At 65.0% G+C, this 24,415-nt stretch overlaps 3 protein-coding genes across 6 annotated transcripts; 1 reads left to right on the top strand and 2 right to left on the bottom strand.

Annotated features, from left to right (window-relative positions):
• Nucleotides 1–285: 285 nt before the first annotated feature.
• Nucleotides 286–13,927, bottom strand: SSBP4 (single stranded DNA binding protein 4). 3 transcript variants are annotated; one of them, XM_054050511.1, is made up of 18 exons: nucleotides 13,779–13,927; nucleotides 12,112–12,184; nucleotides 11,906–11,967; nucleotides 10,676–10,760; nucleotides 6,362–6,451; nucleotides 5,272–5,355; nucleotides 5,075–5,134; nucleotides 4,899–4,965; nucleotides 4,729–4,799; nucleotides 2,915–2,982; nucleotides 2,772–2,817; nucleotides 2,545–2,580; nucleotides 2,408–2,462; nucleotides 2,220–2,290; nucleotides 1,543–1,621; nucleotides 1,356–1,384; nucleotides 672–773; nucleotides 286–460 (listed from the first exon to the last, which is right to left on the bottom strand). In XM_054050511.1, the coding sequence occupies exons 1-18, from the start codon at nucleotides 13,832–13,834 to the stop codon at nucleotides 431–433; spliced, it is 1,164 nt and encodes a 387-aa protein (XP_053906486.1). In that variant the 5' UTR covers nucleotides 13,835–13,927; the 3' UTR covers nucleotides 286–430. The 3 variants fall into 3 exon arrangements, with proteins under 3 accessions (XP_053906486.1, XP_053906487.1, XP_053906488.1); XM_054050512.1 differs by having other exon boundaries at nucleotides 1,543–1,593; nucleotides 2,261–2,290; XM_054050513.1 differs by lacking the exon at nucleotides 5,272–5,355.
• Nucleotides 13,928–15,523: 1,596 nt separating this feature from the next.
• LRRC25 (leucine rich repeat containing 25) lies at nucleotides 15,524–19,411 on the top strand. Of its 2 annotated transcripts, none has more exons than XM_054050314.1 (2): nucleotides 15,524–16,867; nucleotides 17,799–19,411. In XM_054050314.1, the coding sequence occupies exons 1-2, from the start codon at nucleotides 15,987–15,989 to the stop codon at nucleotides 17,914–17,916; spliced, it is 999 nt and encodes a 332-aa protein (XP_053906289.1). In that variant the 5' UTR covers nucleotides 15,524–15,986; the 3' UTR covers nucleotides 17,917–19,411. The 2 variants fall into 2 exon arrangements, with proteins under 2 accessions (XP_053906289.1, XP_053906288.1); XM_054050313.1 differs by having other exon boundaries at nucleotides 15,529–16,873; nucleotides 17,799–19,408.
• Nucleotides 19,412–19,693: 282 nt separating this feature from the next.
• GDF15 (growth differentiation factor 15) lies at nucleotides 19,694–22,843 on the bottom strand. Its single transcript, XM_009568363.2, has 2 exons — nucleotides 22,112–22,843; nucleotides 19,694–21,150 (listed from the first exon to the last, which is right to left on the bottom strand). The coding sequence occupies exons 1-2, from the start codon at nucleotides 22,422–22,424 to the stop codon at nucleotides 20,357–20,359; spliced, it is 1,107 nt and encodes a 368-aa protein (XP_009566658.2). The 5' UTR covers nucleotides 22,425–22,843; the 3' UTR covers nucleotides 19,694–20,356.
• Nucleotides 22,844–24,415: the final 1,572 nt, after the last annotated feature.

Raw genomic sequence — 24,415 nt, 5'->3', positions numbered from 1 at the left:
GTCCCAGCTTTTTAGGGGGTGTCCAAGCACTGGATGGGGGGGGGGGGAGTCCCAGCGTTTGAGAAGGGGTTTCCAGTGCTGGGGGGGTCCCAGCTCTTTAGGGGGGGTCCCAGTGCTGGAGGTGGGGGGGGAGCGTCACAGCATTTGAGAAGGGGTTTCCAGAGCTGGGGGGGGTCCCAGCTCTTTAAGGGGGGGGTCTCAGCACTGGATGGGGGGAGTCCCAGCATTTGAGAAGGGGCTTCCAGTGCTGGGGGGGGGTCCCCTTTCCTGGGCCTGGGGGGGGGGGGTGTCAGTAATTAAGTCGCCTGACTTATTCCTAATTATTATCCTTGTTTCCCCATTTTCTGTGTTTGTTTCGTGCTGGGGGGGTGCAGCTGGGGGCGGGGGGGGTCTGTAATTATTATTAATTATCGTCTGGCGGTCGGCGGCCTCACACGCTCATGGTCATACTGGGCGAGTACTGGGGAGAGCGGAGATGGGGGGGTGTCAGCACAGTGGGGGGGTACACGCACTGCATCCCCCCCCCATCGCCCCCCTCACGCCACCCGCTGCCATTGGAGTGGGGAGTTGTTCACCCCCACGGGGATTTTGGGGTCCCCCCAGCCCCGTCCTCAGCTGCCGCACCCCCCCCGCGCCCCCCACCCTCGCCCCTTCCCCCGGGGGTCCCTTACGCTGTCGCTTTGGAAGGGGTTTAAGAAGTTGCTGCTCAGCTCGGCGTCGTCCCGCGGGGTGCCGGGGGGGTTGCTCAGCGCCCCCAGGTTACTGGGGGAGCTCTGGAGAGGGAAAAGGTTAGGGGGGGGGAGAATGGATCCCAGTGTGCGTGGGGGGGGTCCCCGAGGAATGGAGGGGGGTGATAAAAGGGGTCACTGTCCAGAGGGGGGAGATCCCAGTGCATGGGGAGCCGGTGGGGGGGTAATAAAGGGGGTCCCAGTACGTGGAAGGGCAATAAATGGGGTCCCAGTACATGGTGGGGGGAGATCCCAGTGTATGGGGGGGGGCAATAAATGGAGTCCCAGTACATGAAGAGGGGCATCCCAGTACAAGAGGGGGCAATAAATGGTGTCCCAGTGCATATAGGGAGGGAACCCCACAACATTGCGCGGGGATCCCAGTGCATGGGGGGGGGGGGCAATAAATGGGGTCCCAGTACTTGGTGGGGGGAATCCCAGTACACTGGGGGGTAACCCAGTGCATGGAGGGGGCAACACTGGGATCTCAGTACACTGGGGGGTGGTCCCATTGCACTGGGGGGGGTGTCCCAGTCCACTGGGGGGCAATAACTGGGGTCCCAGTATGAGATGGGTGGTCCCAGTGCCTGGGGGGTCCCAGCAGATGGGGGCTCAGCCCCCCCTCACCTTTGGCAGCCCGTCCATATCCCCGGAGCCTGCAGGGATGACAGCGGGTGGTCAGTGCCCCCCAAATCCGTGTGCGTGTCCCCCGCCACCCCCAGTCCCCCCGCCCGCAGACGGAGCTGACGGTGCAGGATGTGGGGCTGGGGACACCGGGGACACCGGCACGTCCCGGGGGGGACACGACACCCACCTAAGGATCCGTTCATGTGATGCGGCTCCATGGCGCTCATGGCCCCCATGGGACCCTCGGGGCCCGGCCCCATCGGGAACTGGAAGGAAGGGGGGGGTGAGCACTGTGGGACCCCCCCATCCCTGTCCTCCCCATCCCCGTCTCTCCCATCCCTATTTCCCTGTCCTTGCCACCCTCCTCCCGTCCCTTTCTGTCCCTTCCCATCCCTTCCTCCCCGCGCCCCTGTCCTCACCCCCCCATCCCCGCTCCCCCATCTCTGTCCCCCCCATTTCCACCCCCATCCCCGTCCCCCACCTTCATCCCCAAGTCCCCACCCCTGCCTTCCCCCATCCCCAGCCTCATCCCCATCCTTGTCCCTGTCCCCCCATCCTCGTCCCCCCATCCCTATCCTTGTCCCCCATCCCTGCCATCCCCCCACCTCTATCCTCGTTCCCCCATCTCTGTCCTTCCTATCTTTGTCCCCCAAAATCACTCCGTCTCCTCATTCCAAACCCCCCATCTCTGTTCCACTAATCACCCCCATCAACCCATCCCATCCCAATCCCCCCATCCCTGTTTCCCCAGCCCCCCTATCCCATCCCATCCCATCCCATCCCATCCCATCCCCTCCATCCCTGTTTTCCCAGCCCCCCCCATCCCTGTCACCCCAGCTTTGTCCCGTCCCCCCCGTCCCTCACGCTGGGTCGGTTCCCGGCGGGTCCCATGGGGTTCATCATGGTGTACATATTCTCACTGGAGTTGGTGGAGTCTGGAAGGGGGGGACACACACCCCGGGGAGGGGGCGGGGGTGAGCACAGCCCCCCAAATTCCCCCTCCCTCCCCACCTCTCACCCCCATTTCCCCCCCACCTCCCGCGGACACTCACCTCCGGGGCTGGGCAGGATGGGGGTGCCGGGGGGGCCGCCGCCCCCGGGAGGGCCCTGGGGGGGACAGGAGGGAGGTGGGGTCGGGGGGGGCACAGCGAGGCTGCCTGCGGCCCCCCCAGCGCACCCCAATACTCACCACGTAGTTGCCGGGGGACGAGGAGGAGTAGGCGATCTGGGGGGGACACACACGAGAGGGGGCTCAGCATGGGGGCAGCTCATTCCAATCCCCCCATCTCTGTTCCACTAATCACTCCCCGTGGCCCCACAACCCCCCCAGGTATCCCCCATTTCTCCCCCCCAGTATCTCAGTTCCTCCCCCCGGATCCCCAAGGAATCCCCCCAAAGGATCCCCCCACAACTTACGGCGTTGGCGTTGGGGTTTGGCCACGGCCCGCGGCCGCCGGGACCCCTGGAAGGCAACAGGGAGGGGTGAGGGGGGGGTCCTGTGGGTCCCTGGCCCCCAGCTCCGGGGAGGGGGGGCACAGAGGGGGGGTCGGATGTCTTACATGTTCATGGTGGGCAGACCTGGGCCGGCCAGCGAGCTGGGGGGGGGGCGCATCCCACTGCCGTAGGCCTGCGGGGAGAGCGGGGGCAGCAGGGACATCCCCGTCCCCCCATTCCTGACCCCAAATCCCCTTCCCATCCCTCTACCCTTGTCTGAAACCCCAGCCCCACATTCCTGACCCCAAACCCAGCCCATCCCTGTATCCCTGACCCCATTCCCATCCTCACTCCTGCACCCCGGGCCCCAAGACCATTCTCATCCTCATCCCACATCCCTGACCCCAAACCCATCCCTGTCTCCATCCCTGTATCCCTGTCCCCACTCCTGTATCCTTGTGTCCCTGTATCCCCAACCCCATCCCTACACCCTCGTCCCTATGCCTGCATCCTGTCCCCATCCCTGTATCCTCGTCCCCATCCCTGTATCCCTGTCCCCATCCCTGCACCCCCATCCCCATTCCCGTATCTCTGTCCCCATCCCTGTATCCCCATCATCATCCCTGTATCCCTGTCCCCATCCCTGTATCTCCAACCCTGTATCCCTGTCCCCATCCCTGTATCCCTGTCCCCAATCCCGTATCCCTGTCCCTATCCCTGTATCCCCATCCCCGTATCCCCGTCCTCATCCCCATATCCCTGTCCTCATCCCCGTATCCCTGTTCCTATCTCTGTCCCCATCCCTGTATCCCCATCCCCATCCCTGTCCCCATCCCTGTATCCCTGTCCCTATCTCTGTCCCCATCCCTGTATCCCCATCCCCATCCCTGTCCCCATCCCCGTATCCCTGTCCCCATCCCCATATCCCTGTCCCTATCCCTGTCGCCATTCCTGTATCCTGTCCCCATCCCCGTATCCCTGTCCCCATCCCCGTATCCCTGTTCCCATCCCCGTATCCCTGTATCCCCATCCCCGTATCCCCGTCCTCATCCCCATATCCCTGTCCTCATCCCCATATCCCTGTCCCTATCCCTGTCGCCATCCCTGTATCCTCGTCCCCATCCCTGTATCCCTGTCCCCAATCCCGTATCCCTGTCCCCATCCCTGTATTCTCATCCCCATCCCTGTATCCCTGTCCCCATCCCTGCACCCCCATCCCCATTCCCGTATCTCTGTCCCCATCCCTGTATCCCCATCATCATCCCTGTATCCCTGTCCCCATCCCTGTATCCCCAACCCTGTATCCCTGTCCCCATCCCTGTATCCCTGTCCCCAATCCCGTATCCCTGTCCCTATCCCTGTATCCCCATCCCCGTATCCCCGTCCTCATCCCCATATCCCTGTCCTCATCCCCGTATCCCTGTTCCTATCTCTGTCCCCATCCCTGTATCCCCATCCCCATCCCTGTCCCCATCCCTGTATCCCTGTCCCTATCTCTGTCCCCATCCCTGTATCCCCATCCCCGTATCCCCGTCTTCATCCCCATATCCCTGTCCCCATCCCCATATCCCTGTCCCTATCCCTGTCGCCATTCCTGTATCCTGTCCCCATCCCCGTATCCCCGTCCTCATCCCCATATCCCTGTCCCCATCCCCATATCCCTGTCCCTATCCCTGTCGCCATTCCTGTATCCTGTCCCCATCCCCGTATCCCTGTCCCCATCTCCGTATCCCTGTTCCCATCCCCGTATCCCTGTGTCCCCATCCCTGTATCCCCATCGCCGTATCCAGGTCCCTATCCCTGTATCCCCATCCCTGTATCCCCATCCCTGTATCCCCGTATCCCTGTCCCTATCTCAGTCCCCATCCCTGTATCCTCATCCCTGTATCCCTGTCCCCATCCCCGTATCCCCGTCCCCCCGTCCCCCCGTTCCCCTCACCTGCCCCCCCAGGCCGGCCATGCCTCGCGGGGGGTTCATGCGCTGCATCGCCCCCCCCATGCCGGGGTGCCCTGCGCAAAGGGAGGGGGAACGGGGGTGTCAGTCCCCGCAGCCCCCACCTTGGGGAGAGCTGGGGGGGACACAGGGGGGACCCAGGGACCCCCACTCACCCTGCGACCGCGCCGCGTCCATGGCGTTGGGCAGCAGCGGCTGTGAGCCCGGCACCCCCACGGGAGGCTGCGGAGTTGGGGGGAGGGATGACAGTGGGTCAGGGACGGGGGGGGACACACACACACGAGACCCCCACCCACAGGGGTCTGGGGGGGCCCATCCGCAACCACCTCACCTGGTTCGGCATCCGGAGCGGGGGCCGCGGACCGCCGGGATAACGGGGGGACATGAAGGGCTGCAAGAGATGGGGATGGGGGGTCAGTGTGGGGGGGGTAAGGGGGGCTGCGGTCACCCTGGGGGGGAGCTGAGGGGGGGGGCGGGGGGGGGTGGTGGGGGTCTCCTGCGAGCCGGGGGGGCTGCGCCCAGCCTTACCTGGCTGTGGGGCCCCAGCATGGGGGCAGCGGGGTTGTGGGGCGGAGGTTGGGCGTGGGGCGATGGCTGAGAGCCCGCGGGTCCCTTCAAGAGAAATAAAACACCGTTATGGGGCGCTGGTGGGGGGGGGACCCCGGGGAGAGGGGGGACCCCGGGGAAGGGGGTGGCAGGGGGGCTCGGGGCAGGGTGGGGCAGGGGGTCCTGGCTGCGCTGGGGAGGGGGGAGCCCTGCTCGTGTAACCCCCCCGGCTGCACACACGCACACGTGGGGCACAGGCGTGTGCACACGCTAAGGGCAGCGTGGGGGGCACGGGGGGGTCCCCAGCGGGGTGCGCTGAGGCCTTGGCGGGCACACGTGTGTGTGTGTGCACATTTGCACCCACACCCCACCCCGAGCCCACTGTGCACACACCGGCACCGCACGCACACGGCTGAGATGCACACAGGGAGCGCTGCGAGGACACGCGTGCACGCTCACAGCCGTGCTCGCGGCACGCACACACATGCCCGTGCACTTACATGCATGCTCCCGCACTTGCACGCTCGCCCACATGCACGCACACACGTGCACGCTCACCCGCTTGTGTTCTCAACCACATACATGCGCATCCTCACCCACTTGCACGCTCACTCACATGCATGGATACACACACACACGCAGGATCACACATGCACGGATGCACACACACACATACTCACGCATACTCACCCTCATGCACGGATGCACACGCAAGCTCGCGCACTTGCACGCTCAACCACCCACATGCACGTACACACGGATGCTCACACACACAAGATAGCTCATGGATGCACGCCCACATCCGGGTGCTCACACACTTGCACGCTCACCCATGTGTGCACACCCACATACGCAGGCCCACAATCTTCTGTTCTCATCCACACGCGTGCGCACACACGCGCTCACACACTTGCATGCTCACTCACACGTGCACACGCATGCACACATGCACACTCACACATGCGTGCTCACACACCCACACATCTGACGCTCGCTCACTCACACGCGTGCTCACACCTCCCCACGTGCACCAGCACCCGCAGCTGCCCCCGAGCCCCCCCCGTGGCCGTACCTGGAAGAAGGCGGGGGGCATGGGCCCCCCCGGGATGCCCTCGCCAGGGGGCAGGGTCCCCATCACCGGGCTGGGCGCCGCCGCTGCGCTCTGTGGGGAGAGAGGAGCTCAGCACCGGGGCACCCAGCACCCATCCGGATAGGCCCCGTCCCTGGGACAGCTGTGCGTGGCACCGGGGGCACTGGGACCCCCATCTTGGGGGGGACCGGGCTGGGTGACCCTCGTTCTCACGGTGTCCCCACATCCCCACCCAGCACCCACGGGACCGTCGCCCGTGCGAGCAAGAGGGCAGCGCGGGGAGAACCAGCTTGAGAGTCTCCCGGCCAAACTGGGAGTGATTGGGACCCCTGTGTTGGGGGGCACGGGGCTGGTCGACCCTCGCCCTCGGGGTGTCCCCGCTGCCCCCACCCTGAACCCCCACCCAGCATCCACCGGGATGTCGTCCGCGCGAGCAAGAGGGTAGCACGGGGAGAACCAGCACACACCTCTCCCACCCAAACTGGGGGCAGTGGGGGGCTGCAGCCAGTGCTGGGGGGACCCGGGGGGGTGGGCAGGGGCCCCCAGCCCCGCTCGCCCGCAGCCCCGTCCGAGGGGAGCTGTTAGGGAAAGGAATGCGCCGGCTTTCCGGCTCGGCCCCTCGCCACAACTGGTTTCAATTTGTAGGGGAGGAGGAGAAGGGGGGGCCCCGCGCCGCCCCCCGCAGGGAGGGTGGATGGCTGCGGGGGGGGCATCGCCCAGCGGGGGGGACGCGGCACCCGTGGGTGCGGCCGGAGGGGAGATGGGCAGAGCGAGACCCTGGGGGGTCCCGATGGGACACGGGTCACGCATGGGAGACGGGTCACTTGTGGGACATGGGTCACACCAGCACACCGGTCCCAGGTGGGACACGGGTCACACCAGCCCATGAGTGCCACCTGGGACACGGGTCACCGTGCACGGACACCCCGGCACACGGGTCATGTGTGGGACACAGGACATGCCAGCGCACAGGTCACGCTTGGCACATGTCTCACATCACTACATGGGCCACGGGTGACAGCGGGTGACAGCGGGTGCCCAGGAGCCCCCGGTCGGGGGGTCTCTGCCCCACGCTGGAATCCAGGGGAGCAGATCCCAAGCCCCCAGCCCCATTTATGCCCCCCAGCCCCATTTATGCTGCAGGATACGGCCCCAGCGAGACCATGGGAGCCTGTGCCGCCAACACCAGCAGGGACTGGGGGGACTGGGGGCGGCAGGCACAGCCCCCCGCCTCCAAATCACCCCCCCAGCACCCTCCTTCATTCATGCCTGAGCCCGGGGTCAGAGCTCCTGGGGTGAGGAGACCTCGAGGGGTTGGGGTGAGGGGGCACAGGGTTGGTGTCAACAGTAGGGAGCCCGTGGTCCCATCCTGGAGCCACCATTGAGCACATCAGAGCCCACTTGTGGTCCCACCATGGTCCCATCCTGGAGCCACCATGGAGCACATCAGAGCCCACTTGTGGTCCCACCATGGTCTCATCCTGAAGGCACCATGAAGCACATCAGAGCCCACTTGTGGTCCCACTGTGGTCTCATCCTGGAGCCATCACAGAGCCCATGGAGCCCACCATGGTTCTACCACAGTCCCACCACACAGCCCATCACGGAGTCATCATGGAACTATCATGAAACCATCATGGAGCTCACCATGGTCCCACCACAGAGCCCACGCTCATCACAGACCTATCCTGGAGCCCCCATGGTGCCCACCCCCTCCTCCACGGCACAGGGTCCCCCTTGCCCAGGGGTGCCAGGGTGGGATGGCAGCAGCGTCCCCCCATGCCTGTGGGGCCCATTCAGCCCCGGGGGGGGGTGCAGGGCAGCCTTTGCCTGGGGGGGGCATGAGCCCTGTCCCCCCTGGGCTCCCCTTCAGCTCCTGCCCCACGGCGCAGGCACAGCGATAGACCCCCGACTCCGCTGCCCCTCAGCTCCAGCCCCAGGATGGGGACCATGCTGTGCCCCCCCCCAAAGTGGGGACCGAATTGCGCCCCCCCATCCCGCAGTGATGCAAAGCAGAGTTGCCATGGCAACAGGTTGGGGAGTTTGGCTCCTTCTGGAGGCTCAAGGTCAGGATGGAGAAGATGGGGGGGCTGGCAGACACGGGGGGTGCAGGCGGGGGGCTCCCCACACCCCTGTGCCCTGGGGGGACCCCAGCCCCACTGCTGGGGGGGGCTGCTGCCCCTGTCCTTCTCTGTGCCGTCCTCCCTGGGGTGATGCAGGGTCACGGTCCCTGGGATGCTCATCTTGGGGGGTTCCCCATGTGCCTTGGGGGGGCAGCCACACACACGGCGAGGGCAAGGGGAGCCCCAGTTCACCCAGTGGATTCCAGTTTGGCCAGAGCAGCCGCTGGGCAGCAGGATGGGGCCACGGTGGGGCACAGCATGGGGGCTCCCCCCGAGCGTCCCCCCGCGCCCCAGCTCTGCCTGCCAGGCAGCTCTGCCATGGCAACGCGGCCTGACCCGTGTCCCCGGCGTCCCCGCATCGCAGCCTCATTAATTCCAGCATGGAAATCAGCTCTGTGCACGCCGGGGGGGCAGTGAAGGGGGGGGGGGGCCCTGCTGCAGCCCCCACCACCGCAGCTCCCTATTTCCCAGCGCTGGCACACGCGTGTCCACGCACACACATGGTGACTCGCTGTCCTGCACAGGCACACGTGTGTCCATGCGCACACGTAGTGACCCGCTGTCCCCAACGCGGTGACGGGCAGCACAGTCACCCCCCAGCACTGAGTGGGTGCTGAGCACCCAGGGAGAGGGGGAGCAGCTCCCACCCTGCTCCAATGGGGTGGGGAGAGGGGTAGGGGCACCGCGTGCCCCCCGCGTCCTGCTTCCATATAGCCCGCGGCATCCTGCATCCTACCCAGCACCACGTACCCCATAGCATCCTGTATCCACAGCACCACGGGAACTGCAGCATCCTGCGCTCCCCAGCACCGCACAACCCACAGCATCGCTCACAGCACCGTGTCCCCCACATCATCCTGCATCCATGGCATCACGGAGCCCTCGGCATCCTGCATCCCGCACAGCACCACGTGCCGCACAGCTGCCTGCATCCCCGGGCCTCCCGCACCCCGTGGTGCTCAGCACGCCACAGCACCGTGGATCCCACAGCATCCCGCGTGCCACGGCATCCCACAGCCCTCGGTGCTGCGGATCCCACAGCATCCTGCATCCCACATCCTGCAGCACCAGGGATCCCACAGCATCCTGCAGCCCTGGCACCAGGGCACGGTGCCCCCAGAGCCCCCCCAGCAGGTTCCCAGCACGCCAGGACCCCCTGCCTGCCCACGGCACTCCCATCTGGAGTGGGCACACGGCACAGGCACACATGGAATAGGCAGAGGGCACAGATGGGCACGTGGAGAAGGCATGGATGGGCACCCGGAGCGGGCACAGGTAATAGAGCGGGCATACATGGGCACCCGGAGCGGGCACATGGAGCAGGGACATGGAATGGGCACACATGGGCACAGGCACACGGAGCAGGCACGCAGGGGCACACGGAGCGGGCACATGCAGTGGGTACAGGCACACGGAGTGGGCACACAGGGGCACACGGAACGGGCACATGCAGCGGGTACAGGCACACGGAGCAGGCACGCAGGGGCACACGGATCGGGAACATGCAGTGGGTACAGGCACACGGAGTGGGCACACAGGGGCACACGGAGCGGGCACATGCAGTGGGTACAGGCACACAGAGCGGGCACACGCAGGGGCACACGGAGCGGGCACATGCAGTGGGCACATGGAGCGGGCACGCGGGTACACGGCATGCAGGCAGCGGGGCTGTTGACTCTGTGCCAATGATTAACTCGCCGCAGGCCGGCACGGTACCAAGCGCAGCTGCCAGAGGCGCAGGTGTCCCACGGAACCCCAGGACCGTGGTGCCCCCACCCTGGGAGGCACTGGGCGAGGCGGGGGGGCCCCAACCCTGCTGGGCTGCCCCTGGTTGGGATGCAAGAGGCTTCGCTTTGCCCGCACCAGGATGGGTCTGGATTTGGGGGTCCCTGTTCCCCACAGGGTGCACAGCGGGTGACGGGCACAGTGGGGCGATGGGGGGGTTCTCTGGGTGGGGGGGGGCTGAGCCAGGCCCCCAGGGATTTACCCCCCCCACGTCGCCCTGCAAAATAGGTCAGGCTGCTGGCGAGGCTGGCAGAGCAGCGTTAACCCCTGGAATGCCAGAATCCTCAGTGCAGAGGTCTCACCGGTGGAGGGGCAGTGTGGAGGGGACCCGGGTGGGCAGCGTGGAGGGGTGTTGGTGTTCTGAGCCCCCCCCGAGGATGGTACTCACGTAGTCATGGAAGGCTTTGGCCTCGCTGGAGTGCTCACAGGTTTCCCGGCGGTCCGGAGCAGCACAGTACAGATCCCAGAAGACGCTGGAGATGGAGCGGGGAGGGGGACGACAGAGGGTCAGGACCCCCCCAGGATGTGCCCTCCATGCCCCGCAAACCACCGTCACCTACTGTGCCCTGCATCACATCCCCACCGCCGGCTGAGCCGGGCTGCGCTCGTGTCACGGGTGGGGGGGCCCAGGGGTGGTGCTGAGCCCCCCCTCGCAGTGCTGGTGCTGAGCCCCCCTCCCCAGCACGGCGGGGGCCTCCCAGCTCCAGCGCTGCTGCCTGTTTTCCCTGGAAACGGTCGCTACGGCCTGAGCCCAAATTCCTGGGACTTTACATCAGCATCCCGGGGTGGGATGGGGGGGTCCGGCTACCCGCCCCCCCCCAACCTGGGGCTGGGGGCGACACAGGGAGGCAGAAGGGTCGGAGCTGATGTTCCCCCCCCCCCCGCCCTGTTCCTGGGTGCCCCCTGGGTTTTGAGGGTCCGGCAGCGGGAGGGTTAAAGGCCTGGAAGGTGATGCCCCCCCCTTTCCTACTGTACCTCCCCCCCCCCATAAATTATGAACAAATCGTTTATTGGAAATGGCTCGATGCGGCGGCATCGCGGCGCCCAGCACTTCACGGACGCATCCTGCACCCTGCTAAGCACCCCCCCCCCCCAGCACAGCGGGACCCCCAGCACCACAGCAGCCCCCCAACATCCCCATCCCCCCCCCGGGGTGCTGCGCTGGGCCCCCCCTCGGGTGCAGCAGGTCCAGCCCTGCGCTGGGACCCCCCCTCCCTGCCCCACGCTCAGTGCCAAATTGGATCCATCTGGAGGGGCCGGGCGGGGGGCTGGGATAGGAAGTCAGGGGGGGCCCCCCGGGGGCTGGGATGGGAAGTTGCACCCCAACCCCCCCCCCAGAATCGCTGCTGGGATGGAAAGTCAGGGGCCCCCTAAAATCGCTGCTGGGATGGGAAGTCAGGGCCCCCCACAAAATTGCTGCTGGGATGGGAAGTCATGCCCCCCCCCCCAAATCGCTGCTGAGATGGGAAGTTGCCCTCCCCCCAAAATCACTGCTGGGAAAGCCGAGCAGCAGGTTTGTGGGGTACAAGGTGATGCAGGGAGGGGGGGGCAGCCCCCAGCCCCACTGCCACTGCCATGGGGGGCAGCAGCCCCCCCTTTTCCCCCCCCCCCAACTCACCACCACCAGGAGTGCAGGAAGCCGGGGGGCTCGCCCAGCGTGATGTTCTTCTCCCATCGGATCTGTGGAGAGGAACGAGGGGGGGTCAGGCAGTGCCTCACCAGGCCTGACACCCCAAGGATGGGCTCGGGGGGGGGGGGGTGTTCCAGGTCCCCCCCAACCATGGGATGAGGGGGTTCAGGAGGTGCTGCCCCCCTCCTTCTTACCTCTGAGAGAAAGGTCTGCGCTGATTTTTGGGCCCCCACGTGCAGCAGGTACTCGTAGACGTACAGTGCCAGCCTGCGGGGACCGGGACAGCCACGGGGGGGTCAGGGTTAGGCAGGACCCCCCCCGGGACCCCCCCAAGCAGGGACAGCATCCCCAGGGCTGGAGCAGCACGGGGACAGCCCCCGAAATGGGGGACACCCCGAAATGGGGGACCCTGGGTGACATGTGTGTGGGGGTGTCAGGATGGAGCCCCCACTAAGTAAATTGAGGAGGGGGATTCGATGTCCCCTCCCTGCAAGAGACATGGGGGGACACGCAGTCCCACCGGTGACAGCCCGTCGGTGGGGTGAGACCGGAACGGGTGATGCGGCCCACGGCTGAGTGCCCCCACCGGTGTCACCAGGCCAGGGACCCCCTGGGGACACCGGGGACCCCCTCCCGGGGGGCTCCATCACCCTCGTCACCGGGGAACGGGGCCCGTGGGGAGCCTGGGCCTGGGGGGCCCTCGTGGGGTGCAGCCCCTGCTCCGGCAGGTGCCCCCGAGCGCCGGGACACGGGGACAGGGACAGCCGGGGGGGGGACACGGGCCAGGGGACCCTGGCTCCCGGTGCCCCGGGGATGCCATGGGCCCGGGGGGCACCGCTGGTCCCGGTGTCCTGAGGGGCATCTCCATTCCCAGTGCCCCAGAGGATGCCATGAACCGGGGGAACACGGTTCCCGGGGCACCAGGAATGCCATGGTTCCCGGTGCCCCCGTGGACCCGGGGGGGGCATCGCAGCTCCCGGTATCCTGGGGGCATCTCAGTTCCCGGTGCCCCGGGAATGCTATGGTTCCCGGTGCCCCCACAGACCTGGCGACCACAGCTCCCGGTGCCCCCGAGGTACCACAGACCCAGGGGGGACCACGGCCGCCGGTGTCCCGGTTCCCGGTAGCTCCACTGGGCTGGAGGTACATCTCGGCTCCCGGTGCCCCGGGGATGCTCCGGTTCCCAGTATCCCCACGGAACGGGGAATGCTCTGGTTCCCGGAGACCCCGCAGACCGGGGGGCATCACGGCTCCCGGTATCCCGGGGGACATCTCGTTTCTCGATGCCCCGGAGATGCTCCGGTTCCCGGTACCCCCACGGACCGGAGGGGGGCAGTTCGGTTCCCGGTGCCCCGGGGACGCCCCGGTTCCCGGTGCCCCCAAGGACCTGGAGCGCATCTCACCCCCCGGTGCCCAGGGAGGCACCGCGGCTCCCGGCATCCCGGGGGAGCAGCTCGGTTCCCGGTGCCCCCGCAGACCGGGGGGGCATCGCAGCATCGGGTTCCCGGTGCCCTAGGGATGCTCCGGTTCCCGGCGCCCCGGCGCTGCCCTGGTCCCCCAGGGATGCCCCGGTGCCCCCGCAGACCGGGGGGCATCTCGGTTCCCGGTGCCCCAGGGATGCTGCGGTGCCCCGGGGATGCCCCGTTTCCCGGTGCCCCTCGGGGGGAGCCGCTCGGTGCTCGGTACCCCTGCAGACCGGGGGGCACCGCGGCTCCCGGTGCCCCGGGGATGCCCCGTTTCCCGGAGCCCCCGCAGCCCGGGGCGCACCGCCGCACCCGGTGCCCCCGCGGCGGGGCCGGTGCGGGGCGGGGCCGGGGTTCCGCCCGCCCCCCCCCTCCCGCGCCCCTCGTCCCGCACTCACTTCTCGCGGGCCTGGCCGTCCGAGGGCACGGCGGAGCCCTTGCCCTTGCCGTACATGCTGTCAGCCGCGGCCCCGCGCCCCCGCCGCCATCCCGGCCCCGGCCCCGGCCGCGGGGGAGCTTGAAACCGCCGCCCCCCGCCCCCCCGCGGCCGCTTAAACGGGCGATGGCGGCGGTGGGGACCGCCCCGGAGCGGGGGGGGGGGCTACGGGGACACAGAGGGACAGGGAGACAGGACACGGGCACGAGAGGGGGGACACAGAGAGGGGGACAAGAAGAGAGACAGAGGACAGGGACATGAGAGGAGGGGAAGAGACACAGAGGGACAGGGACACAGAACATGGACACAGAGGGATAGGGACAGAGGAAAGGGATATGAGAGGAGGACACAGACACAGGGGGACAGGGACACGAGAGGAGGGCCATGGACACAGAAGGACATGGGACACGGACACAAGAGGAGGGACATAGGAGGACAGGGACATGAGGGGATAGATGGGGACAGGGACACGAGAGGAGGGACACGGACACAGAGGGACAGAGACACAGGACATGGACACAAGAGGATGGACACAGAGAGGGGGACAGGGACACGAGAGGAGGGACAGGGGCACGGGGACACAGAACATGGACACAGAGGGACAGGGACAGAGGAAAGGGACACGAGAGGAGGACACAGACACAGAGGGACACAGACACGGGGACAAGAAGAGAGACAGGACAGGGACATGAGAGGAGGGAGGGGACAGGGACACAGAACATGGACATGGACATGGAGGGACAGGGACAGAGGAAAGGGACATGAGAGGAGGACACAGACACAGAGGGACAGGGACATGGGACACGGACACAAGAAGATGGACGTAGGAGGACAAGGACATGAGGGGACAGAGATGGGCACAGGGGGACAGGGACACAAGAGGAGGGACACAGACACAGAGACAAGAAGAGAGACAGAGGACAGGGACATGAGAGAAGGGAAAGAGACACAGAGGGACAAGGACACAACATGGACACGAGAGGGGGACAGGGACATGAGGGGATAGATGGGGACAGGGACATGAGAGGATAGATGGGGACAGGGACATGAGAGGAGGGACAGGACAGGGGGACAGGGACATGGGGCACGGACACGAGGGGAGGGATATGAGAGGATGGAGATAGGAAGACAGGGCCACAAGGAGCTGGAGACAGACAGAGGGGGACAGGGACACAAGAGGAGGGACACAGGACAGGGACACGAGAGGGACACGGGGGTAGATATGGACATCAGAGGGACAGATAGGGATGGGTACGGACACAGGGACAGGGACATGGACAGGGACAGGAGAGGAGGAACAGGGACACGAGAGGAGAGAAAGGGACACAGAGGGACAGGGACACAGGACAGGGACATGAGGGGATGGACACAGAGGGACAAAGGCACGAGGAGGACACGGAGACGGGGGAAACAGTCGCTATGGGTGGACACGGAGTGGGGGACACAGATGGGAGGGAGTGGACATGGACAGAGTGGACACCGGGACACGGATGTGAGAGGGTGGAAATGCGGTGACACGGGCAGCAGGGGACGGACATGGCCACGGGGACACGGGAACGTGAGGGGACGTGAGGGGACATGGACACGAGGGGGGGAACAGGGACAGCGGGGACACGGGGGGACGGGGAGGGGGTGGGTGGGCGTGGAGGGCCATGGACATGAGGGGACATGGACACGAAGGGGTCTCAGGCATGAGGAGGTGGGCATGGAGGGACAGGGGACACGATGGGGACAGGGGACACAGACATGGGCAGCATGCCTCTCCTGCGGCACCCCAGGAGAGGGCTCGGGGGGTTCGGCAGGTGCTGAGGCAGGGGGTGCTGCCCCTTTGTCCCCCCCCAGGACTGGTTACACCCTGGCAGGGTGACAAGGGACATTGGGACCCGCCTGTTCCTCTTCCTGTAGCCCTGCCTGTGCCAGGCAGGGGCAGCGGGAGCGCAGGCGAGTCGGGGTGCTGGGGACAGGGTGGGGGGCAGAAAACCCACCTCCCCGCTGCCCCAGGTGCTGCCCTGCCCTGGGGGGGAGGGAGAAGGCTGGGTGCCCCACTGGGCGGCACTGGTTTGCACTGGGAGAGGGGAAAGCGGCACAGCTCGGCGGGATCGGGGGGCTGCTCGGTCAAGCTTGCTGACACCCCATTGCCCACCCAGGTGCCCGGTGGGGCAGAAGGGCCATGGGGCACCCTGCGTCCCCTCTGCTGCTGCTGCTGCTGCTGCTGCACCCCGCAACCTCGTCCCCCTGCTTCGAGGTGCCGGCCGACGCGCCCGCCGAGCTGGACTTGGCCAACAGAAGCCACCACTGCACCGAGCTGGACTGGAGCATCTTCCAACGGCAGAGACGGCTGCTGCTGAGCCGGAACGGCATCCAAGCCCTGAGCCCCTCGTCCCGCGTGGCACCAGAGCTGGAGGAGCTGGACCTGTCTCACAACCGGCTGCGGGAGCTGCCCGCCGCCTTCCTGGGCCACGCGCGGGGGCTGCGGCGGCTGCAGCTGCAGCACAACCAGCTGCACGCGCTGCACGATGGCTTCTTCGCCAACACCTCGGCTCTGCAATCCCTACAGTTGGAGGGCAACCCGCTGGCTGCTGTGCCCTCCTCCGCCTTCCATGCCAGCCTGCGTTCCCTGGCTGTGCCGTGCCGCTGCGACACGGTGGGCAGCATCCTGACCCGCTGCGCCCGCGCCCCGCGGCTCCAGTGCCACTGCTGCTTGGACCACCGCGTCTTCCTCAACGTCACCGATTTCCATGCCCAGCAATGCTGGCACGGCGTGGGGCTGGTGGCTGGCATGGCCGGGGCGGCCGTCGGCGTGGCCGTGGTGCTGGCGGTGGCTGCCGTGCTGTGCTACCGGCGCAGGAAAGTGGCCACGGCCGGCGTGGGGTGGGCGAAGCGCGAGCCCTCCATGGCCCACGGGCAAACTCGCTACATCAGCCGCGGCTCTGAGATGGGCACCTCTGAAGCTGCTGCTGCCGCCGCGCCAGACTATGAGAACGTCTTCGTGAGCCCCTGCGCTGCCCCGGCCGCTGCACAGGGCTGGACGCCGGCATGGCAGGAGGAGAGGTACAGGTAAGGGTCTGGGGTGCGGAATGGCTGCTTGGGGCATGTCCCATCCCTTCCCCTGCAGTGCTGCGCCGTGTCATCCCGTGCTGTGCCATGCCATGCCATGCCATGCCATGCCATCCCATCCCATCCCATCCCAACCTGTCCCTTCACATCCCATCCTGTGTTATCCCATCTCATCCCATCTGCCATGCCATGCCATGCCAACCCGTCCTATCTTCCACGCCACGCCATGCCATGCCATGCCATGCCATGCCATGCCATGCCATGCCATGCCATCCCATGCCATCCCATGCCATCCCATCCCATCCCATCCCATCCCATTCCAACCTGTCCCTTCACATCCCATCCTGTGTTATCCCATCCCATCTGCCATGCCATGCCAACCCATCCTATCCTCCACGCCACGCCATGCCATGCCATGCCATGCCATGCCATCCCATCCCATCCCATCCCATCCCATCCCATCCCATCCCATCCCATCCCATCCCATCCCATTCCAACCTGTCCCTTCACATCCCATCCCATCCCATCTGCCATGCTATGCCATGCCAACCCGTCCTATCCTCCACGCCACGCCATGCCATGCCATGCCATGCCATGTCATGCCATGCCATGCCATGCCATGCCATGCCATCCCATCCCATCCCATCCCATTCCAACCTGTCCCTTCACATCCCATCCCGTGTTATCCCATCCCATCCCATCTGCCATGCCACGCCATGCCACGCCATCCCATCCCGCCCCATCCCATCCGCTCCCATGCTGCACAGTGTCATGTGGCACTGTCCCATGCTTGTCATCCCACGCTGTCCCATCCCACCACCGTCCAAGCCCCCAGAGCTACCCCATGGCATTTGCCCCCCATGGGGCACCATCCACCCCATCTCCCGGGCATGGGATGACGGGTGCCACCTCCCTGTCCCCTCAGTCCCCAGGTCCCAGTGGATGATGACTATTTTCTGGACGTGGCGCCCGGGGAGCAGCCCATCTACGCCAACACACAGAACCCCAATGATGACAACATCTACATTGTCCCCAACCAGTGAGGGGGGTGGGGGGTGAAGCTCTGGCGTCATCCATCCTTCTCCCAGATGCCTTCTCTGGTGGCCTCCCAGCCCAGAAGGGTCAAGGATGGGCGCTCCCCATGGATGAAGGCTCTATGGGTCTCCGCACGGCTGAGATGGGGACACGTGCGGTCCCCACGCATGCACCCTGCCAAGGACGCCTTTCTCAGGGGTGTTATTTTTACACCCCCTCCACCCCGTCCCCCTTCTTCGTCCCAGTTCCCACCACAGCGCTTCCTCCCAGGGCTGGTGGCCACCAACCACGGGGACATCTCAGTGCGGCATCCGCCGGCAGCCGGCACACCAGAACCTTCCTGGCCGGGAACACACGTGGGGGCCCCCTGGGCTGGCTGGGGGGACGTGGGGTGACCACAGGGCGCAGTTCCTCTTCCCCTTTCAGCTGCCGATGGAGAGCGTCGGGGTGCACGTGTGCTTGGGGACGTGATGGCAATTGGGGACATCCTGGGCCCAGGAGCCGCCCTGCTGCCCCCTGCCCCCCTTTTCTGCTCTGTAGCCTCTGATTTGGGGAACAGAGCCCAAATCTCTTGTTTTTAACCCTCCTGGCAAGGTCCCCGTGCCCATCCCTGCCAGGCTGTGTGCCCCGAGGGGACACAGGGACCCCCTCAGCTCCAGCCCCTGTGATGCTCCACTGCACCCCATTAAATAGTTTAATTACCGTAAATTACCTGCGTAGCTCGTGGTCTGCTGGGAGCCCCAGGCAGGACATGGGTGGCTGAGCCTTTGCCTGGTGCTGTCCCTGGGCAGGATCCGTCCCTCTGGCAGCGGCAGGGTGGCACCTGCTGAGCAGAGCCAGGGTTCCTTATCTGCTACTGGCACAGATAGCCTTGATAAGGGGTGTCGAGAGCTCGGAGGTGGTGTAAATATTAACCTAAAGGATCTGTCTGGGGCTGGATGGCCCTGGGGAAAGTCCCTGGAGCTCCTCAAGGCCGAGTCCCCAGGGCAGCGTGTCCCAAGGCAGCAGGACCATCAAGGACAGGTCCCCACAGCCCATGCCACTTCCCAGAGTGGAGGTCACTGAAGCCCAGATCTCCCAAGCCCATGTCTCCAGAGTGGAGGTCTCCATAGCTTGCGTCCTTCAAGCCTTGGGTCCCCAAAGACCCCATTCTCACAGTGGAGGTCCTCATATCCCTCAAATCCTGGTCCCCAACAAGAGCTGCCAAGGGGCCGGACAGCCCAGACACCTCTGGGATGTGCTGGATGAGGGGATGAGTGGTGACCAGCAGAGCCACCCATCCAGCTGTCCCCTGGGGGCACGGTATGTGTCACCAACCTCCGCAGAGCCTAAGGGAGCCGGGGGGGCCCCATCCTGTGCTGTCCGTGGGATCCCACAGCCAGAGGTACCTGGAAACTGGGCAGCATCCACGTCCCACCCAGGAGGTCGAGCACCCACCTCAAGGACACAGAGAACCTGAAGGTCTCTGGAAGCATCACCCACCACGGCAGCTGCCGGCAGGGATGGAGCTGGCCCGGCATAGGTAAGGATTTAAAGAGTGAATCCATGTGGATCCGGCTCCAGCCTGTGGAGAAGGGGCTGAGGGTCCAAGCCGCAGCAGCCCAGGCTGAAGGTGACCTCTGTGGGGCTTCAGTCCCTGCTCATCCTGTGCCATCAAAGACCCGAACTGTGCAGGAGGAACAGCCAGCATCCCCCTTCCCATCACTTTATTCATTTACATTCTTATCTCTGTTTTATAGAAATATATAAAATACAAATACACACACAAAAAACCAAAACCCAAAACACAATCCAAACCCTTTCCCGAAAAGGCGTTTTGCTATAAAATACAATAAGTTAGCAATAAATAAGAGAGTCGTATAAAAAAAAGTCTGTAAGCAAAGAGGAGATGGTGCTCGGACGTGGGATGAGCTGCGATCACCCAGGAATAGAGCCACCCAGGCCACTTTGGGCTCTCCCGGGTGGGAAGGACCCACTGCCCCAATAAAACATGGGTTTAAATAAGGGAAGAGAGAGGGGGGAATAAGTTATTGTGGCCCTGGGGAGGTGGATTGACAACCGCAGACCTCGGGGCTGAGCTGGAGAGCGGAGCCCGGGGAGGCATTTGATGTCACGGAGTTATAGAATTATAGAATGGTTTGAGTTGGAAGGGGCATTAAACATCATCTAATTCCAAGACCCTGCCATGGGCAGGGACACCTCCCACTGGCTCAGGGGCTCCAAAGCCCATCCAACCTGACCTGGAACCCCTCCAGGGATGGGGCAGCCACCACTGCTCTGGGCAACCTTGGCCAGGGCCTCCCCACCCTCATGGTGAAGAATTTCCTCGGATCTAGTCCAACACCTGCCCCTCTCCAATTTATAGTCTGGTTTCTGGGGTGCTGGAGCTGCCGGGAGGTGGGCAGGACCTGCCCGGTCTGCTCGGCAGTGGGTGCCGAGGTGATGCCATCAGGCACAGTGGCACCTGGTGACCAGCATGTCCTCGAAGAGCGTGGAGACCAGCCTGCCCTCGCCGTCGTAGTGCATCAGCACCATGGGGTCGTAGCCGGCAGGGACGCAGCAGGGCGCTGGAGTGGCTTTGGAGAGGGAGTGCATGCGGGCTTTGATCTGGGCGTGCATGCTGGCCGGCTTGTAGTTATGGGGACAGGAACCTTCGCAGAACCTCATGTAGTAGCTGTGCGGGGCGATGACCCAGTCTGACCAGCCGATGTCCTGGAAGGAGACCTTGAGAGACTTGAGGCAACACTTCCCATCGCTCTTCCCACATTCTTCCTCCAGCCCCCGGGCTCTCCTGGCCCCGCGTCCCGTGGTCTCATGGGTTTCCACCTCCAGCACCAGGGTCTCACCTCCCGAGGTGGCCATCAAGGCTGAGACATCGGTTGTGAAGGCCAGCTCAAGGCGTAGCGTGTCCTCGGGGCCGGCAGCCCAGGGCCGGACGGCGGCTGTGAGGTCCATGCTTGGGGCGTTGTGGTCCAGCTCTTGGCTACGCAGGAACTGGGGGGTCCCATCAGCCCCCCGCAGAGTGTAGATGCTGACCCGAGAGGGCACCGAGGTGTTGAGGAGGGACATTCCGGGGGATTCCAGCGACTGCTTAAAGAGCTTCAGCTCTGCCTGCACCACCTGGAGCTGCTGGTGGAAAGCTTCGGTGCGGGAGAGGAGGAGGTGGTAACGGTAGGGACTGGGGGGGTCCTGGTGTCCCTGGGGGTCCTGGTGTCCCTGTGGGAGATCCGGCTGGCGCAGCACTGTGGGGACAGAGAGGACAACCGAGGTAAGAGCCAGCGATGCACCCCGCGAGCCCATCCGAAACGCCCATCACCCAACCCCCAGGGATGCCAAGGCTGGGGAGACCCTCACCCTCCTCCCTGGACCACCCAGGATCCACCATCCCCAGGGAGCCCCCGCTGGAGACACCTCGTGTCACCGCAGGTGCCCTGAGACCCGTTGGGGTGCTCCCCCACCCCATGCCTCAGTTTCCCCCATCCCAAGCAGCAGGAGTTGGATATTTCCTTAAACCACCCCAAATCTGGATGAAAACCCCAAACCGGGGCTGGAGGGATGGCACCTCCCCACCTCCCCTCCGTTTGCCCCCAGTGCTCGAATGCCAACGCTGGTGAAAATTTTCACCCCAAATTTAAAGGGGTTTTATGGTTTTATTTTTAATTGAAACGGCTTAAAGCCGTGGCTCCTCCTCAACGCTGGGACAAGGGGAGCAGCTTAGGTAAGGATGGCCACGGCCACCCCGAGTCATGCCCGGTCATGCCCCGAGCAGGAGGGTTGGCATGCCTGGGTATGGGCACGGTGGGGACACGGCAGGGATGTGGTACGGGGACGCAGAACATGGACATGGTGGGGACATGGCAGGGATACAGCAGAGGGACACAGCAGGGACACAGAACAGGGACATGATGGGGACACGGCACGGGGACGCGGCAGGGAGATGATGGGAACAGAGCACATGGACATGGAACAGGGACACAGAACAGGGACATGATGGGGACATGGCACGGGGACGCGGCAGGGAGATGATGGGGACAGAGCACATGGACACGGCACAGGGACACGGAACAGGGACATGATGGGGACACAGCATGGGGACATGGCAGGGAGATGATGGGGACACAGCACGGGGACACGGGACACACGCATGCCTGTGTCCGCAGAGACGATGCTCGCAGGATGCCCGCAGAGCCACGAACCACTTACCTGTGGGGGTGAGGCGATGCAGATGCCTCGTCCCGGGCGCGACTCCCACCTCCTCCCGGCTCCGGTTGCCCATCAGCTCAGCCACTTTCTGCTGGTAGAGCCGCTGCGCCCGTTTGATGCTCTTGTGGTCCAGCGGGTGCCGGATGACCGGGGGAGCCGCCATCCCCAGCCGCTCCAGGATCCCCTTTTTGACGGCGTCCAGCTGCAGCCTCTCCTCACCCCACGCGTGGGGCCTCGGCTCGGCACCGCCGAGAAGCAGCAGGAGCTGGAGGCAGGTGAAGGTGGTCCCGGCATCCTTCAGCGCTCCCGGCATCGCGCAAGCGGCCGGTGATCTCGAGCGGATTTGTCAGCAAAACCCCTGGCGCAAAGGGTGGACGCGCGGCTCGCGACGATGCTGCCAAGGGGGAATGAATGGAGGGGACCAGAGCTGACTTTATAAGAGACGAACTTTGCCCGCCCTCCGTCCTCCCTCCCTGTCCCAGGCTGTGACGCTGCTGGAGTAAACAGCCAGCAGGAATCGCTCCTCTCCGCCTGGGATTTTGCACGGGAGCTCTGTCAGCGCTGGAGTCAGGTGATGGAACTGAGGAGGTGAAAATCGTGTGATCCTTCTTCCCAGACACAAGCGTTTCCCCTTCCACTTCCCGTTTTCCTTGTGGATCCTCATGGTTAGGGGATCCCCCTCATCTCTGCTGCCCCATCAGTGGCTGCAGGTGGCGGCCGGTGGGCTCAGGAGAGGCAGAGGGTGATGGAGAGAGGATGCTGTAGAGGCAGGTGAGCGCCGCCGGCCGCGCCGCGGGGCAGTTTGTCCATCCCTGCATCCTCATCCACCTTCTCCATCCTTTGCCTTGCACCGGTCCCCGTTATCCCGCGCTGCTGATCCAGGCGTGCAGCCCGTTCCCTGCATCCCTTCCAAAGCAGAAGCGGAGCAGGGATGGGGTGAACATGCAGCCCGGCTCATTCTGGTTACGCGAGTGGAGAAAGGAGTGGACCAGAGTTGGACCTTCTCCTACCAAACCGTTTGATGACTCCGCAGCCCAGCTCGCGGCACGGGCTCCTCCGCGCAGCCGGGGATGGCTTTGTCCTGGGTCCGGTCCCTCCTGAAGCAACAGTGGCCGGGGTTGCGTCATCCCTGGGTCAGGATGAAGCCGGGCACGTGGTGGTGGCAGGGATCCAGCAGAGCCACGTGCAGTTGGAAACATCCTGCCGGAGCGGGGCTCCTCGCGTGCTGGGGAAGAGAGAAGCCCTGGTGGGAGCAAACCAGTGAGGCTGCGATGAGACCATCCGTCCCTCAGTTTCCCTAAGGGATGCTTTGACCCAACGCATGAGCAGAGGGATGAGAAATCCTTGGTTAAATAAGACAATGGACAGGATTCCCCCAGCGCCAGCCAGGGCAGGCGAGGCCGTTCCCAGATCTCCTGAGGTTGAGCCAAGCGCCTGGTCGCTCCCAGCCCTGGATGAACGTGCCTGCAGTAATCCCATGATTTAGGGCTGGTTATCCATGAACGGAGAAGTTTGTTGGCACCAGCAGCGTCACGCGGAGGGGATCGCCCAGCGCCGGCTCCTCTGCCCCGCTCCGGATCCGTCCTTGCAGAGCGATGGATGGAGAGGGGCAGGAGGAACCCACCCGGAGACCTCACACCATTTCATGACACACAGAGCCTCCAGCTTGGAAAGAAACCCTGGGGAAAGCTCAGGGCCAGGTTTATCTCAAGCGCTCCATCCCACGTGGAGCTGCGCTCCGTCTGCGGGTGCCTCATCACCCGTCCCTCCGGCAGTCGGGCAGGGAACGTGTTTGGGTAAGTCCCCCCTAGAACATCTCCCTGCACGGAGCTGGTCCAGGCCCTGGCTCCTCCGCTGGTGCTTCCATTCCTGCTGGAGCCGTGGGTTCCGTAGGGAGTTCCCGGGAGCACCAAACCTGTTGACGATGCCCTCTCCTGAGGACTTTATGAGCTGAGGGGATTGTAACCCATCAGCCCCGCCGGTTCAAGGAAGAATGGAGAGGGAGCATCGCCCCAGGAAGACCACAAACCTCCCAATAACCCCCCCAGGGCAGAACCACCTCCACCCTGAGCACCTCCAGGTCCCCAACAGGCACCGAGGTGCCAAACACACTTGACCAAAGCTGAATAGGAGCCATGCAATGTGTCCGGGTGCAGGAGGAGGCCCTGACCCAGCGGCATCGCCCATCCCTTGGCCAAGACCGGGCAAAAACCCTGATCCTGAAGCTCTGCTTTTGCAATGAATTTTCTAACCGTGGTATGAGCCCCATTCACGAGTGACGCATGGTGGCTCGTGCTCGGAGAG

This window comes from Cuculus canorus, chromosome 27 (assembly GCF_017976375.1).
Source record: "Cuculus canorus isolate bCucCan1 chromosome 27, bCucCan1.pri, whole genome shotgun sequence".
Lineage (NCBI taxonomy): Eukaryota > Metazoa > Chordata > Aves > Cuculiformes > Cuculidae > Cuculus > Cuculus canorus.
The sequence above is the reverse complement of the archived record's forward strand: the minus strand, read 5'-3'. Positions and strand labels throughout refer to the sequence as shown.

Excerpts from the sequence above, each read along its gene's own strand:
- LRRC25 (XM_054050313.1), top strand. The coding sequence starts at position 15,987 with ATGGGGCACCCTGCGTCCCCTCTGCTGCTGCTGCTGCTGCTGCTGCAC. Across the intron at positions 16,874-17,798 it reads TGGCAGGAGGAGAGGTACAG|TCCCCAGGTCCCAGTGGATG; the intron begins GTAAGGGTCTGG and ends CTGTCCCCTCAG.
- GDF15 (XM_009568363.2), bottom strand. The coding sequence starts at position 22,424 with ATGCCGGGAGCGCTGAAGGATGCCGGGACCACCTTCACCTGCCTCCAG. Across the intron at positions 21,151-22,111 it reads GCATCGCCTCACCCCCACAG|TGCTGCGCCAGCCGGATCTC; the intron begins GTAAGTGGTTCG and ends CTGTCCCCACAG.
- SSBP4 (XM_054050511.1), bottom strand. The coding sequence starts at position 13,834 with ATGTACGGCAAGGGCAAGGGCTCCGCCGTGCCCTCGGACGGCCAGGCC. Across the intron at positions 2,983-4,728 it reads TGGCCGGCCTGGGGGGGCAG|GCCTACGGCAGTGGGATGCG; the intron begins GTGAGGGGAACG and ends CTCTCCCCGCAG. Across the intron at positions 1,622-2,219 it reads CCGCCGGGAACCGACCCAGC|TTCCCGATGGGGCCGGGCCC; the intron begins GTGAGGGACGGG and ends CCTTCCTTCCAG.